Raw genomic sequence first — 17,004 nt, forward strand, 5'->3', positions numbered from 1 at the left:
TACTCAGAAACAGAAAAGAGATGAAGATTTCTGTTTGTATGAGGAAAATGATTTTAGCAACCGTTACTAAAATCCATGGCTGTTCCACACAGGACTGTTGAGAGGAATTAACTTCAGTTGGGGGAACAGTGAGCAGTCTCTTGCTGCTTGAGGTATGACACATTCTAACAAGACGATGTAATGCTGGAAGCTGTCATTTTCCCTATGGGATCCGGTAAGCCATGTTTATTAAGATAGTAAATAAGGGCTTCACAAGGGCTTATTAAGACTGTAGACTTTTTCTGGGCTAAATCGATTCATTATTAACACATATTTAGCCTTGAGGAATCATTTAATCTGGGTATTTTGATAAGATTATATCGGCAGGCACTGTTTTAGACACCTTATTCTTAGGGGCTTTCCCAAATCATAGGCAGAGCCTCATTTTCGCGCCGGTGTTGCGCACTTGTTTTTGAGAGGCATGACATGCAGTCGCATGTGTGAGGAGCTCTGATACATAGAAAAGACTTTCTGAAGGCGTCATTTGGTATCGTATTCCCCTTTGGGCTTGGTTGGGTCTCAGCAAAGCAGATACCAGGGACTGTAAAGGGGTTAAAGTTAAAAACGGCTCCGGTTCCGTTATTTTAAGGGTTAAAGCTTCCAAATTTGGTGTGCAATACTTTTAAGGCTTTAAGACACTGTGGTGAAATTTTGGTGAATTTTGAACAATTCCTTCATACTTTTTCGCAATTGCAGTAATAAAGTGTGTTCAGTTTAAAATTTAAAGTGACAGTAACGGTTTTCTTTTAAAACGTTTTTTGTACTTTGTTATCAAGTTTATGCCTGTTTAACATGTCTGTACTACCAGATAGACTGTGTTCTGAATGTGGGGAAGCCAGAGTTCCTTCTCATTTAAATAAATGTGATTTATGTGATAATGACAATGATGCCCAAGATGATTCCTCAAGTGAGGGGAGTAAGCATGGTACTGCATCATTCCCTCCTTCGTCTACACGAGTCTTGCCCACTCAGGAGGCCCCTAGTACATCTAGCGCGCCAATACTCCTTACTATGCAACAATTAACGGCTGTAATGGATAATTCTGTTCAAAACATTTTAGCCAAAATGCACACTTATCAGCGTAAGCGCGACTGCTCTGTTTTAGATACTGAAGAGCATGACGACGCTGATAATAATGGTTCTGAAGGGCCCCTAAACCAGTCTGATGGGGCCAGGGAGGTTTTGTCTGAGGGAGAAATTACTGATTCAGGGAACATTTCTCAACAAGCTGAACCTGATGTGATTACGTTTAAATTTAAGTTGGAACATCTCCGCATTCTGCTTAAGGAGGTATTATCCACTCTGGATGATTGTGACAAGTTGGTCATCCCAGAGAAACTATGTAAAATGGACAAGTTCCTAGAGGTCCCGGGGCTCCCTGAAGCTTTTCCTATACCCAAGCGGGTGGCGGACATTGTAAATAAAGAATGGGAAAGGCCCGGTATTCCTTTCGTCCCTCCCCCCATATTTAAAAAATTGTTTCCTATGGTCGACCCCAGAAAGGACTTATGGCAGACAGTCCCCAAGGTCGAGGGAGTGGTTTCCACTTTAAACAAACGCACCACTATACCCATAGAAGATAGTTGTGCTTTCAAAGATCCTATGGATAAAAAATTAGAAGGTTTACTTAAAAAGATGTTTGTTCAGCAGGGTTACCTTCTACAACCAATTTCATGCATTGTCCCTGTCGCTACAGCCGCGTGTTTCTGGTTCGATGAGCTGGTAAAGGCGGTCGATAGTGATTCTCCTCCTTATGAGGAGATTATGGACAGAATCAATGCTCTCAAATTGGCTAATTCTTTCACCCTAGACGCCACTTGGCAATTGGCTAGGTTAGCGGCTAAGAATTCTGGGTTTGCTATTGTGGCGCGCAGAGCGCTTTGGTTGAAATCTTGGTCAGCTGATGCGTCTTCCAAGAACAAGCTACTTAACATTCCTTTCAAGGGGAAAACGCTGTTTGGCCCTGACTTGAAAGAGATTATCTCTGATATCACTGGGGGTAAGGGCCACGCCCTTCCTCAGGATCGGCCTTTCAAGGCCAAAAATAAACCTAATTTTCGTCCCTTTCGTAGAAACGGACCAGCCCAAAGTGCTACGTCCTCTAAGCAAGAGGGTAATACTTCTCAAGCCAAGCCAGCTTGGAGACCAATGCAAGGCTGGAACAAGGGAAAGCAGGCCAAGAAACCTGCCACTGCTACCAAGACAGCATGAAATGTTGGCCCCCGATCCGGGACCGGATCGGGTGGGGGGCAGACTCTCTCTCTTCGCTCAGGCTTGGGCAAGAGATGTTCTGGATCCTTGGGCGCTAGAAATAGTCTCCCAAGGTTATCTTCTGGAATTCAAGGGGCTTCCCCCAAGGGGGAGGTTCCACAGGTCTCAGTTGTCTTCAGACCACATAAAAAGACAGGCATTCTTACGTTGTGTAGAAGACCTGTTAAAAATGGGAGTGATTCATCCTGTTCCATTAGGAGAACAAGGGATGGGGTTCTACTCCAATCTGTTCATAGTTCCCAAAAAAGAGGGAACGTTCAGACCAATCTTAGATCTCAAGATCTTAAACAAGTTTCTCAAGGTTCCATCGTTCAAAATGGAAACCATTCGAACAATTCTTCCTTCCATCCAGGAAGGTCAATTCATGACCACGGTGGATTTAAAGGATGCGTATCTACATATTCCTATCCACAAGGAACATCATCGGTTCCTAAGGTTCGCATTCCTGGACAAGCATTACCAGTTCGTGGCGCTTCCTTTCGGATTAGCCACTGCTCCAAGGATTTTCACAAAGGTACTAGGGTCCCTTCTAGCTGTGCTAAGACCAAGGGGCATTGCTGTAGTACCTTACTTGGACGACATTCTGATTCAAGCGTCGTCCCTTCCTCAAGCAAAGGCTCACACGGACATCGTCCTGGCCTTTCTCAGATCTCATGGATGGAAAGTGAACGTGGAAAAGAGTTCTCTATCTCCGTCAATAAGGGTTCCCTTCTTGGGAACAATAATAGACTCCTTAGAAATGAGGATTTTTCTGACAGAGGCCAGAAAAACAAAACTTCTAGACTCTTGTCGGATACTTCATTCCGTTCCTCTTCCTTCCATAGCGCAGTGCATGGAAGTGATAGGTTTGATGGTAGCGGCAATGGACATAGTTCCTTTTGCGCGCATTCATCTAAGAACATTACAACTGTGCATGCTCAGTCAGTGGAATGGGGACTATACAAACTTGTCTCCGAGGATACAAGTAAATCAGAGAACCAGAGACTCACTCCGTTGGTGGCTGTCCCTGGACAACCTGTCACAAGGGATGACCTTCCGCAGACCAGAGTGGGTCATTGTCACGACCGACGCCAGTCTGATGGGCTGGGGCGCGGTCTGGGGATCCCTGAAAGCTCAGGGTCTTTGGTCTCGGGAAGAATCTCTTCTACCGATAAATATTCTGGAACTGAGAGCGATATTCAATGCTCTCAAGGCTTGGCCTCAGCTAGCGAGGGCCAAGTTCATACGGTTTCAATCAGACAACATGACAACTGTTGCGTACATCAACCATCAGGGGGGAACAAGGAGTTCCCTGGCGATGGAAGAAGTGACCAAAATCATTCTATGGGCGGAGTCTCACTCCTGCCACCTGTCTGCTATCCACATCCCAGGAGTGGAAAATTGGGAAGCGGATTTTCTGAGTCGTCAGACATTGCATCCGGGGGAGTGGGAACTCCATCCGGAAATCTTTGCCCAAGTCACTCAACTGTGGGGCATTCCAGACATGGATCTGATGGCCTCTCGTCAGAACTTCAAAGTTCCTTGCTACGGGTCCAGATCCAGGGATCCCAAGGCGGCTCTAGTGGATGCACTAGTAGCACCTTGGACCTTCAAACTAGCTTATGTATTCCCGCCGTTTCCTCTCATCCCCAGGCTGGTAGCCAGGATCAATCAGGAAAGGGCGTCGGTGATCTTGATAGCTCCTGCGTGGCCACGCAGGACTTGGTATGCAGATCTGGTGAATATGTCATCGGCTCCACCATGGAAGCTACCTTTGAGACGAGACCTTCTTGTTCAAGGTCCGTTCGAACATCCGAATCTGGTCTCACTCCAGCTGACTGCTTGGAGATTGAACGCTTGATCTTATCGAAGCGAGGGTTCTCAGATTCTGTTATCGATACTCTTGTTCAGGCCAGAAAGCCTGTAACTAGAAAGATTTACCACAAAATTTGGAAAAAATATATCTGTTGGTGTGAATCTAAAGGATTCCCTTGGGACAAGGTTAAGATTCCTAAGATTCTATCCTTCATTCAAGAAGGATTGGAAACAGGATTATCTGCAAGTTCCCTGAAGGGACAGATTTCTGCCTTGTCTGTGTTACTTCACAAAAAGCTGGCAGCTGTGCCAGATGTTCAAGCTTTTGTTCAGGCTCTGGTTAGAATCAAGCCTGTTTACAAACCTTTGACTCCTCCTTGGAGTCTCAACTTAGTTCTTTCAGTTCTTCAGGGGGTTCCGTTTGAACCCTTACATTCCGTTGATATTAAGTTATTATCTTGGAAAGTTTTGTTTTTGGTTGCAATTTCTTCTGCTCGAAGAGTTTCAGAATTATCTGCTCTGCAGTGTTCTCCTCCTTATCTGGTGTTCCATGCAGATAAGGTGGTTTTACGTACTAAACCTGGTTTTCTTCCAAAAGTTGTTTCTAACAAAAACATTAACCAGGAGATTATCGTACCTTCTCTGTGTCCGAAACCAGTTTCGAAGAAGGAACGTTTGTTGCACAATTTGGATGTTGTTCGCGCTCTAAAATTCTATTTAGATGCTACAAAGGATTTTAGACAAACATCTTCCTTGTTTGTTGTTTATTCCGGTAAAAGGAGAGGTCAAAAAGCAACTTCTACCTCTCTCTCTTTTTGGATTAAAAGCATCATCAGATTGGCTTACAAGACTGCCGGTCGGCAGCCTCCCGAAAGAATCACAGCTCATTCCACTAGGGCTGTGGCTTCCACATGGGCCTTCAAGAACGAGGCTTCTGTTGATCAGATATGTAGGGCAGCGACTTGGTCTTCACTGCACACTTTTACCAAATTTTACAAGTTTGATACTTTTGCTTCTTCTGAGGCTATTTTTGGGAGAAAGGTTTTGCAAGCCGTGGTGCCTTCCATCTAGGTGACCTGATTTGCTCCCTCCCATCATCCGTGTCCTAAAGCTTTGGTATTGGTTCCCACAAGTAAGGATGACGCCGTGGACCGGACACACCTATGTTGGAGAAAACAGAATTTATGTTTACCTGATAAATTACTTTCTCCAACGGTGTGTCCGGTCCACGGCCCGCCCTGGTTTTTTAATCAGGTCTGATAATTTATTTTCTTTAACTACAGTCACCACGGTATCATATGGTTTCTCCTATGCAAATATTCCTCCTTAACGTCGGTCGAATGACTGGGGTAGGCGGAGCCTAGGAGGGATCATGTGACCAGCTTTGCTGGGCTCTTTGCCATTTCCTGTTGGGGAAGAGAATATCCCACAAGTAAGGATGACGCCGTGGACCGGACACACCGTTGGAGAAAGTAATTTATCAGGTAAACATAAATTCTGTTTCCAATTTACTTCTATTATCAACTGTGCTTCATTTTCTTGGTATCCTTTATTGCAGGATCAGTAATGCACTTCTGGTAGCTAGCTGAACATATAGGTAAGACAATAATAAGAGTTATATATGTGGAGCCACTAATCAGCAGCTAGCTTCCAACACATGAGTCTACCTAGGTTATGCTATTCAACAAAGGATATCAAGAGAACAAAGCAAATGAGATAATAGAATAACATTGGAAAGCTGTTTAAAATTGCATGCTCTATCTGAATCATGAAAGGAAATTTGAGTTTCATGTCCCTTTTTTAATATTGACATTTTACAAGTAACTGAGCAGACATTTTCTACCTTTTTTTTTTTTTTAGTTGTTTGTGTGAGGACTTTAAAAAACAAAGAATGGCCTACATAAGTCTGGTATCCTAACTCGTGTGGCCACTTCAGCCAAAAATGGTTAATACCGGTTTTACCATATTTGTTTAAAGGGACAATAAACTTAAAAAATAATGTTACATAATTCTGGGCATAGTGCAGAATTATTTAACATTATCTTAGCGACTTCTTAAAAAAATCATCAAAAGATTTAGGAGATTTTATCCCCCAAAGTTGCACTTGCCTCGTTTCCTCTCCAGGCTCTTCTGATCAGGTCTTCTTTTGAAGAGCGGTTCACGGGCACGCTGTCTAATTACAGCACGCCTGGTTGCGCTATTGAACTTGTTCACGCTACCAGACTAGAGTGGGAGTGCGCTGCATTTAGTTTGATAGCGCGATCGGTTGTGCTGTGATTAGACAGCGTGCCCGTGAACAGCTTTTCAAAAGAAGACCTGATCAAAAGAGCCTTGAGAGGAAACAAGGTGAGTGTAACTTTGGGGGATAAAATCTCGTAAATCTTTTCATTTTTCAAGCAGTTGCTAAGATAATGCAGAATTTTGTAACAATTAAGTTTTCTGTCCCTTTAAGATATAGTTGTCAATGTTGGAGTCTGAAGTTTTAGAGAGGTTAATGAGATTTAACTAGAAGGACTTTAAGTAGAAGGGAGGAGGAAGCACTTTAAATGCACACTTAACAATACTTCATGCACCTCTTTGATCATGGGTGCTGCCATTGTGCAACCTAGGTTTCAAAGCAGTTATGTGAAGGAGAGTTGCGGCACATGCGCAAACATATCAGCACTCAGGCCTCCCCAACAGGCCAGGTTTTTTAGAAATAACGGGTGAGAGCTGATAAAATAACCATGTTTACTAATCGGCTGATTTTTTTTTTTTTAGCTAATTTGCACTTCACTTGTAATCTATCCCTTAGTATGGAATAGTATTTTTTTCTGTATTATATTACACATCTATCCATACTGCTCTCAATAATCTGTGGCAAAGGTCTTGTTTCTTCTCACACCTTTTTTATTTTATTCTCCAAAAGGGCTTTCTTAGCTTTCAATTTTTCAAAAGCCCATTTAAAGTGACGGTAAAGTAAAAATTAAACTTTCATAATATATTGTGCAATTTTAAAAATAAAATCCATTTTGCTTCTATTATCACATTTTCTTTGTTCTCTTGGTATCCTTTTATTGAAGAGTAAGCCAAAGTAGGAGCTCAGGGGCGTGCACTTTATGGCAGCAACATTTTTGCAAACACTGCTGTCATAGAGAGCTAAAAGTACATGCACGCCCCTGAACTCATACCTTAGTTTATTCTTCAACAAAGGACACCAAGAGAATAAAGCAAATTTGATAACAGAAGTTAGATTTTTTTTACATTTTTTATTTCACACTCTATTTAAAGCCTTAATGTTGTCTTTACTGACCTATTAATTGTCCCTGTGCGTACCCCTCCTGTAACCGCTATATTGTCTTTCCTTCTTTAAAATGTAGTCGCTCCTTGAACGATTTCTGTGTAATCTTATAAATTGCTCTTTCTGTAGTTCCATAATTTATTTGCTTGGTATGACAACTATTTTGTGCATGAGATTGCTTGCAGTTATAGTTGTTTCTAAAGTTTAATAACCACTGTACCAACCTCTGCTTGCCCTTCAATTAAAACGCTAAATAAAAATTGGGTGTGAAACAATATTTAATTTACTAATTGAAATCCCCAAAATAGAAAATGGGGAGGGTGCTCAGTGTAGAAATATACAGTAAACTATGTCATATAAAGAAAAGAGCACTCGCTTTAATCACTAATCTAAAGTGTAGGAAGCAACGACACAAAGGACAATATATTAGGATAAAATATAACTTTTATTAATTAAATGGGTAAAATAAGGGGGTGGGGATTACCCTTCACATATAAGGTAAAATTAAATACAAAAATAGATTAAAAGAGCATAACGTAGAGTATACCAGAGGTACCAATTATGATGGGCACCCCAATATATATTAGAAAGGGGACCGGGTCTATAGGATATCTCTATTTAGAATTAGTATAGACATAGGGACACAGTCCCACCAAATCAAGTAATATCGTACCACTTATAACGTAATGTCACTGTGGAACAAATTTTACACAGCCGCCAACACTAAATAACTAAAAAAGTGTCTATCTATAAAGCTGATATAGCAAAATCAATATATTATTTATTGTTGGTGTCTAGTATATAAGTAAGTAAGCTATATAGATAGATCTCCAGTTAATGTAAATATCAAGTCACTGTGGAACAAATTTCACACAGCTGGCTATAATACATGACATATATAACATATATAGAATGATAGTTGGTACAATCCCACTTAAAGGACCAGTCAACACCGTAGATTTGCATAAGCAACAAATGCATGATAAGAAGACAATGCAATAGCTTTTAGGCTGAACTTCAAAGGAGTAGTAGATTTTTGTTAAATAAATTGCAAAGTTATGTCTATTTCCACTCCCCCTGTACCATGTGACAGCCATCAGCCAATCACAAATGCATATACGTATATGCTGTGAATTCTTGCACATGCTCAGTAGGAGCTGGTGACTCAAAAAGTTTAAATATAAAAAGACTGTGCACATTTTGTTAAAGGAAGTAAATTGGAAAGTTGTTTAAAATGGCTGCTCTAGCTGAATAATGAAAGTTGAATTTTTGAGTGTCCCTTTAAGTCAAGTAATGTCATACCATCTATTTGCTTAGTAACATTAAAGGGACAGTCTACACCAGAATTAGTATTGTTTAAAAAGATAGATAATCCCTTTAGAACCCATTCCCCAGTTTTGCATAACCAACACATTTATATTTATATGCTTTTTACCTCTGTGATTACCTTGTATCTAAGCCTCTGCAGACTGCCCCTTATCTTAGTGCTTTTGACAGACATGCAGTTTAGCCAATCAGTGCAAATTCCTAAATAACTCCACGGGAGTGAGCACAATGTTATCTACAGTATATGACACACATGAACTAGTACTGTCTAACTGTGAAAAACTTTCAAAATGCTCTGAGCTAGGAGGCGGTTTTCAACGGTTTAGAAATCAGTTTAAGCATAGCTAGGTTTAGCTATTAAAAAATACTACCAAGGGAACAAAGCAAATTTGATGATAAAAGTAAATTGGAAAGTTGTTTACAATTGTATGCCATATCTGAATCATAAAAGTTTAATTTTTACTAGACTGTCCCTTTAAGTCACTGTGGAACATATTTCACACAGCTGGCAGCACTAGATAACTAGAAAAATGTAGATCTATAAAGCTGATGTAGTTAAATCAATATATAGTACATGTGCCAGGCTAATATAGGTATCTAGTCTGTAAAAAACATATATAAAAGAAAAACCTCCAGTAAATATCGAGTCACTGTTGTAGGAGGACCACTTTTGGATCCCAAATGATGAATCTTTGTTTTTAAACTTTTTAGCATAATATACAGCCTATAATTGTTAACCCCTAGAACTGAATAAAACTTATTGACAGAAAATCCCCATACACAAAGGTAAAGACAAAAGAAATAAAACAATAAACTCTCTTATAAGCTTAGCATTAATACAAACTTGTGGGGGAAACGTATAGGGGATATGCATCAAGTGACAAACATACTGGGCTGTCTTTGGACCCTTAGCATTATGTATAATATAATTTGAGGTAGGCCATTTTTGGACCTTAAATGATGTAGCAAATAGATGTACAGGGAGCCAATTTACCTACTAAGTATGGAGATTATGTAGAAAGATATGTTGGGGGACATTACGTATATTCAGAACTCCATATTAGGCTAGGAAAAGTATATCCATATCGTGGGAGGATCAACAGCAATATATCAGGAGTATCAGTAAAAACAGGTCCACTAGTGCCATAAGAGAGGACATATTATAATCAGAAGGAGTATTATGTAGCTTTAAATATACATCTGAGGAGAGCTAACATGCTATAAGCCTGAACAATAAAGTGTGCAAGCAAGTATTTGTAAGCTATGCCACTCGTGTATAAACACATCTCAGGATAGAAACTGAACTTTGTGTCTAGTATCAGGGGTAGCTGATTTAGTTTTATCCCACTCCATCATGATAAAAAAGCATTAACATTCACATGTTCAGTAGGCTTTACTTGGTAATTAATATCTTCTTTGGGGCAGTGCCTCTGTGAACTGGGTCTCCAAAATTTTATGAGTCAAGATTAAATCTATAGGCTTAAACATTGAATGCCTATTATATTAATTCCTATGTTGTACCGCGCTGCCTCGGCCGCTGGCTACACAGCACAAACACAGTGAGCAGGCTGGGGAGTATGGGAAAAGTTAAGGACTAGATGTAGCGCCCCCTAAAGAAAAAAAAAAAAACAACAGAACATGTATACAAAGTAGGGGGGGACCCTATAATTTAATAGATACTATCATCTGGCTAAATTACGAAGGATAGGGTGTAAAATATATCAGCTATACAGCACTGGGAAATAAAGGATATATCATAAACAGTAACGAATATCAGGAGGGTACAATGAAGAGTAGTCTTGTGTCTGAATAGAGTATAGTCAGTTACATATCAACCTCATTTCTCTGATCTTAGAATCATCACAAAGAGAGCACACAAAACAGAGTGCAAGCATAAATTGTTCAAATTGAGGTGTCACCCTACTCCCATCCGACTGTTCATACATACATGTTGTGAACACCGATGTCAAATCAGTATACATGTCCCAGACTTGGTCCGGCAAGCAGACTTTTCTAGCCAGCTATGACTCTGTAGCAATAACACCAGGAAGTTGTCTTTCTGAGCATGCCTCCCCCCCTGGATCAAAAAGTCTCCGTTTCCACTCACTGATCGTTAAAGGAGGCATCAAGCATAGCAAACTCCTGTTTAGTCTGCTACCATACCCTAGGGTACAGTCCGGTGCTAGTCCTACCAACATGGAGCCGTTAATGTTGTGGGTGAGGGGCCGCTTGCCACTCGCCTCTCCTTGCTGCCTCAAACGTAACAGGCTTCCCATCTCCAACAAAGATTTCAGTTTGTCCCCTGTATTCATCTATTCCGATCTCTCGGGTGTCCCATGTGGTGTCAAATGCCTCTGTCAATACCATATTAGGCTCCATATCTATCTCACAGCCCTGCCGGTGGTTAGGCATTAGCTTTAGGTTGCCTGTCGCTGCATTCTCCTGATGATCGTCTCTGATAGGCATAAATTTCACACAGTTGGGCTCTTTTATTGTGTAGTGGCCGATAAGAAAGGTTGAATCAGCCCAGCCGGTGCAAACAAGTTGCCCAGTAGTATCTCTCATAGGGACTGCCATAGCTCTGGGACTGAAGAGTATTCTACACAGTTCTTCTTCTAATCTCCGGAAATGATTATTTAGGAGCTGCGTCACTGTGCGTTCCCACTTGTCCACAGCCTCCATGATTGAGACAGTATTTGTACAGTTCGCCCCAACACATGAAACACTTAAGGAAATCTTAGTAAATTGGCTCCCTTCTGTAATATAGTGAACAGTCTATAAAGGACTGCTATACCCCGATTACGGGGGGGGGGGGGAGAGTCAGGATCTTGTAGAGAGGCCGCCGCCTAAGATCTCAACGGGCCAGATCTGGGTCCCAACGATCATTAGCTCTGTACCGTTAAGGTAGTTGTATGCTGTGCTCTGTAATCTATTAAAAGATAAGTGATATACCTATATAGGGTCCAGAATTACTGCTTGAATCGGCGGATTACACAGTTCACTTTAGGAGCCCCAGATATTGCGACCGTTCATGGCCGCTGCCTAGCCACGCCCCCCCTTATTAAACCTTTTATTCCTAACCTCATACTCAATTTGATATTTGCTAGTAACCACTTTATTTTTGATGTGGATAACTGCAGAGTTCGGAGCAGTCCACTGAAGTGCCATTAAAAACCAGAGTAGTCCATTGAGGGTGTTGTGAGACCGGAGAGATTAGTCGAGCTAAGCGTCTTACAAGTACCAGCCTGCGGTTACAGCAACTGGTAGTGAGTCCTTTAAGTCATGTGATGCCCTGGTGTATTTTTTTTCCTTGTTGCAGAAAATACTCATCATTATTATACTTCGGAGACAATATTGGAAGTGGTTAAACTGTTTATGTATTTTGTATTGTTGCATATCTCAGTAAAAATGTGTTTTAAAATAAAAAAATAATATATATTTTATATATTGGATAGGGTTAAACTGACTTCACTAAATAACATTTTAAAAACTTTAATCCATTTTGTTTATTGCTATTGGTTTAAAATCCTACATTTTTATTTGCAATAATGAAAAGCATCTGCCAGTGGGCATGTGATGTAATTATGTTCACAGCAGTCCATATATTCATAAAGTACAATTTTTTTTTTTTTTGCTTTTCTGCCTTCAGCTAGATGCTGATAATTATGAAACTGATCCAGAGCTGGCCAAGATCCGCAAGGAGAAGAATTACAATTGGATGGATATAATAACCATACACAAAGACACCCTGCCAAATTACGAGCAGAAGGTAAATTGACATATGCCCAGAAAGCTAAAATTGTGACAAAGAAGATTTGATATACAGATGTAATAATACAGTAATTGCATAATTATGAAGAAATTCTTTGTCATATCCCATTTAATGAAGCTATTGATAGTTATGGGTTATTGTGTGCTTTGGAAGTGAGTCTGACTAAAACATCTATTCTACAGTCAAAATGCAGTATTTTAAAGAGACAGTTCATTTATTTCCCGATGCTGTAAATTCAGTGATGTAATATTTTTAATCAGGTATGTGGAATTTATTTTGACTATTTTGATAATATATTTTATATAGCACAATTCTTAAGGAAGCCCAGTTGCTGCACATTACTTAATTGTACTTTATCCTGGTAATCTTGGAGTTAAAAGCTAGTAATGTTGCTAAGCTGTGTGGTGCATTGGGGGTACCTACTGTTCTTGACACTAACCTATAATTAAGAAGATCTCCCAACTGTCCTGCATATTTTGTGATTTAATGGTTTTGGAGCTCTGCCTGCATCTTTCCCTTTTTTTTTTTATAAATGTCACATTTTTCAAAGTGACACCAGATACAACATGGACCCTGCCCACAGCCCATGCCAACTTGGCCCAGTTCCATCCTCTGTAACAGACCTTCCACAATCCTCCTTTACATGTCATGGCCCCACTCGCAAACTGTCCATTACTCTTTCCTCAAACCACCCACACTTAGCCTAGGCCTCCCAGTCCCAGAAGGTATCATGTCGGATTTGGCAAAGCCAGGGAGCCATTGCTACTAAAGTAATACTTCTTTATATCTTAATGGGAGGAGAGTCCATGGCTTTATTCATTACTTGTGGGGAAAATAAGAACCTGGCCACCAGGAGGAGGCAAAGACACCTCAGCCAAAGGCTTAAATACCTCCCCCACTCCCCTCATCCCCCAGTCATTCTTTGCCTTTCGTCACAGGAGGTTGGCAGAGAAATGTCTGAAGATTCGGAGTAGTCTCTTATGGAGGGAAGTACTCTTCGGAATGGGACTGGAGTTTTTAGTAGTCCTGTCAGCCTCTCAGTGAGAGCATGGATGAAAGTTAGAGTCCGGAGATGCAGGGAGAGTCTTTCTACGAAACCATCCTGACTCAGATTAACAGCTCCATAAGCCATGAGCGTTGACGAGTTTTGCTGCCTGCTTTCTGCTCTCAAGTCCATGTCAGGAGTGATGCTACTACCCTGTCACATTTGAAAGGCCGTGTTCCTGCTCCACGGCATAGATTCTGGTAAGATCGTTTAATTTTATACACATTTGATAACGCAAGAAGACCGGGTCAGTCTGTCTCCTTTTATCTGTATAGAATCAAGGGTTAATATCCTCGGAAAGGGGGTTATTGAACAGGGGGGATTTATAATATTCTTTATTGTGTTTAATGCTGCGACATGTGTGAGATGAGGCTCTATCGATGTGTGAACAGTCAGGTTTCCTTACAGAGAGATCGACGCAGCCTTTTTTTTGGCTTGCTTTCCCGTTAGTGCAGGGGCGGTCCTGCATGGCACTCTGGGTGTGGCCTCTAACTTCCTCTTTCTTGACCGGCAGTTGCAGGAGATGAAGCGTTTTCTCTGTGGTCCGGGTCATAAGAGATGGTGAGTACCCCAGCCATTTGGGTATAAAGGTGCCATTTAATTTCTATCTAGTCTGTAATAAAAGCGCAAGCTATGGAGGACTCTGATATGTTATAGGGTACTCCCTCTTTAACCAAATCTAATACCTGTGTTTATTGTGAGGAGGTTCTGTTTGATCCGCCTGCTCAACTATGTTCCACATGTTTTGATAAAATTGCAATATCTAAAAAGAATAAGATAAGTACAACTAAGCCGTCCACCTCTGAGTGTTCTCCATCCCACGAGGTGTGTAAAACTGAGCCGTCCACCTCCTGAGGGTTCTCCGTCCCACGAGGTGTGTACAACTGAGCCGTCCACCTCTGAGGGTTCTCTGTCCTGCGATGTGTGTTCCCTACATTCATCTCCGTTTGCACATGCAGCTCTCTAGGGCACTACTAATCCTCCCGCAGGAGGGGCCTTTTGCCTGCCAGATTTCGATGAGCAATTACATACGGCAGTCTCTGCGGCCTTCAATGACTTACCACGCCCTGCTGAGCGCAAGCAAAAGGTGAAAAATAGCTATCCATCCCAGGGGTCATCTACTCAGTTGAATGTCTCTGATTATTAGCTGATGAAGACGACTTCTACTCTTCGGAGGACACTCTTTCTGGGTTGGAATCGGCAACATCTAGACCTCCGACTGCAGAGGAGCCAGATTTTAAGTTTAAGATGGAGCATTTGTGCTTTCTGTTGAAAGAGGTGCTTGCTACGTTAGAGGTTCCGGAACCGAAACTACCAGAGGAATCTTCGATCCCTAAGCTAGATGGGGTTTATGAGGACAAGGTGATGCCTCAGACCGTCCCGGTCCCCGTTAAGATGGCTAATATTATTAAGAACTAATGGGAGAAACTTGGCTTGTCCTTTACTCCCTCTACTTTTTTTAAAAGACTGTTTCCCATTCCGGACTTTTAGCTTGAGCTGTGGGGGGCCATCCCTAAGGTGGATGGTGCTATCTCCACGCTCGCTAAGTGCACAACTATTCCGCTTGAAGATAGCTCTTCGTTCAAGGAGCCCATGGATAAAAATTGGAATGGCTCTATCAGCCATGGTCGAGGTGGAGACTCCCCTCGAGGAGATACAGGAACGAAAGGCCTTAAGGGTAGCTAATTCATTCATCTGTGATGAAAAAAGGAAGATTTCTCCTGTTAAGTGTGATCAGTCCACGGGTCATCATTACTTCTGGGACACCAACTCCTCCCCAACAGGAAGTGCAAGAGGACCACCCAGCAGAGCCGCCACACAGCTCCTCCCCTCTACGTCACACCCAGTCATTCTCTTGCACCCAACTAATAGATAGGATGTGTGAGAGGACTGTGGTGATTTTACTTAGTTTTTATAACTTCAATTAAAAGTTTGTTATTTTAAAACAGCACCGGAGTGTGTTGTTCCTTCTCAGGGAGAATTTGAAGAAGAATCTACCTGAGTTTTTTCTGTATGATTTTAACCGGAGTAGTTAAGATCATGTTGCTGTTCTCGGCCATCTGAGGAGTGAGGTAAACTTCAGATCAGGGGACAGCGGGCAGGTTCACCTGCAAAGAGGTATGTAGCAGCATATTATTTTCTGAGAATGGAATTGACTAGAAAATACTGCAAATACCTATATAAAGTAAGTTCAGCCTTAAATGCAGTAGTAGCAACTGGTATCAGGCTGTCATGTATGTATATTTTCACTTCAGTATTCTGGGGAATGGCATTTCACTGAAATAATACTGTTTACATAAAACTTTAGCCTATTTTGCAGTTAAAACGGCTTGCAGCAGGCTTTTTATGACAAATACATTTATTGATGTTAAACGTTTTTGCTGGCATGTGAAATCGTTTATATTTCTGAGGTACTGGGTGAAAACTTATTTGGGCATTAGTAATAATACTTGGCGGGCATTTTGTTTGATTTATGACAGTTTACTGATCTCCCTCACTGTTGTGTGTGAGGGGGAGGGGCTGAATTTGGCGCTTTTACTACGCATCAGAAATTCAGTCACAAGTCTGTTCTTCTTCCCTGCATGATCCGGTTCGTCTCTACAGAGCTCAGGGGTCTTCAAAAGTTATTTTGAGGGAGGTAATCACTCACAGCAGACCTGTGAGATTGTGCTTGACTGTGATAAAAAACGTTACATTCTGTACTTTTTTTCTGCTATTAAAGGGCTAGTTATCCATTACTAATGGGAGCAATCCTTTGCTAAAATTGTATTTTTACTGAGTAAAAAGTTTGTTTTTCATAAAATTATCTGTTTTATTGTACTTAACTGTCATATCCTTCTGTGCTTCTTAAAGGCACAGTGTGTTTTTGCATACTATTTATAAAAGTGAATTGAAAAGTATTTCCAAGTTTGCTGGTTATTTGCTAGTGTGTTAAACATGTCTGACTCAGATGAATATCTCTGTGCTATATGTGCTAAAGCCAAAGTGGAGCCCAATAGAAATTTATGTACTAATTGTATTGATGCTACTTTAAATAAAAGTCAATCTGTACAAATTGAACAGCTTTCACCAGACAACGAGAGGAAAGTTATGCCGTCTAACGCCCCTCACGTGTCAGTACCTGCATCTCCCGCTCGGGGGGTGCGTGATATTGTAACGCCGGGTACTTCAGGGCGGCCATTACAAATCACATTGCAGGACATGGCTAATGTTATGACTGAGGTTTTGTCAAAATTGCCAGAACTTAGAGGGAAGCGGGACCACTCTGGGGTGAGAACAGAGTGCGCTGATAATACTAGGGCCATGTCAGATACTGGGTCACAGTATGCGGAACATGAGGACGGAGAGCTTCAATCTGCAGGTGACGGTTCTGATCCCATTAGAGTGGATTCAGACATTTCTAATTTTAAGTTTAAGCTTGAAAACCTCCGCGTACTGTTAGGGGAGGTATTAGCGGCTCTGAATGATTGTAACACC

At 41.3% G+C, this 17,004-nt stretch overlaps 1 protein-coding gene across 1 annotated transcript in view; it reads left to right on the forward strand.

Moving 5' to 3' along the window:
- The window catches only part of ADI1 (acireductone dioxygenase 1), an 81,888-nt gene that overhangs the window by 37,408 nt on the left and 27,476 nt on the right, over nt 1-17,004 (forward strand). The window contains exon 2 of the mRNA XM_053709726.1: nt 12,360-12,479. Coding sequence (XP_053565701.1) covers nt 12,360-12,479 — 120 coding nt within the window. The remainder of the gene's footprint in view (nt 1-12,359; nt 12,480-17,004) is intronic.

This window comes from Bombina bombina, chromosome 4, assembly GCF_027579735.1.
Source record: "Bombina bombina isolate aBomBom1 chromosome 4, aBomBom1.pri, whole genome shotgun sequence".
NCBI classification, from domain to species: Eukaryota; Metazoa; Chordata; class Amphibia; order Anura; family Bombinatoridae; genus Bombina; species Bombina bombina.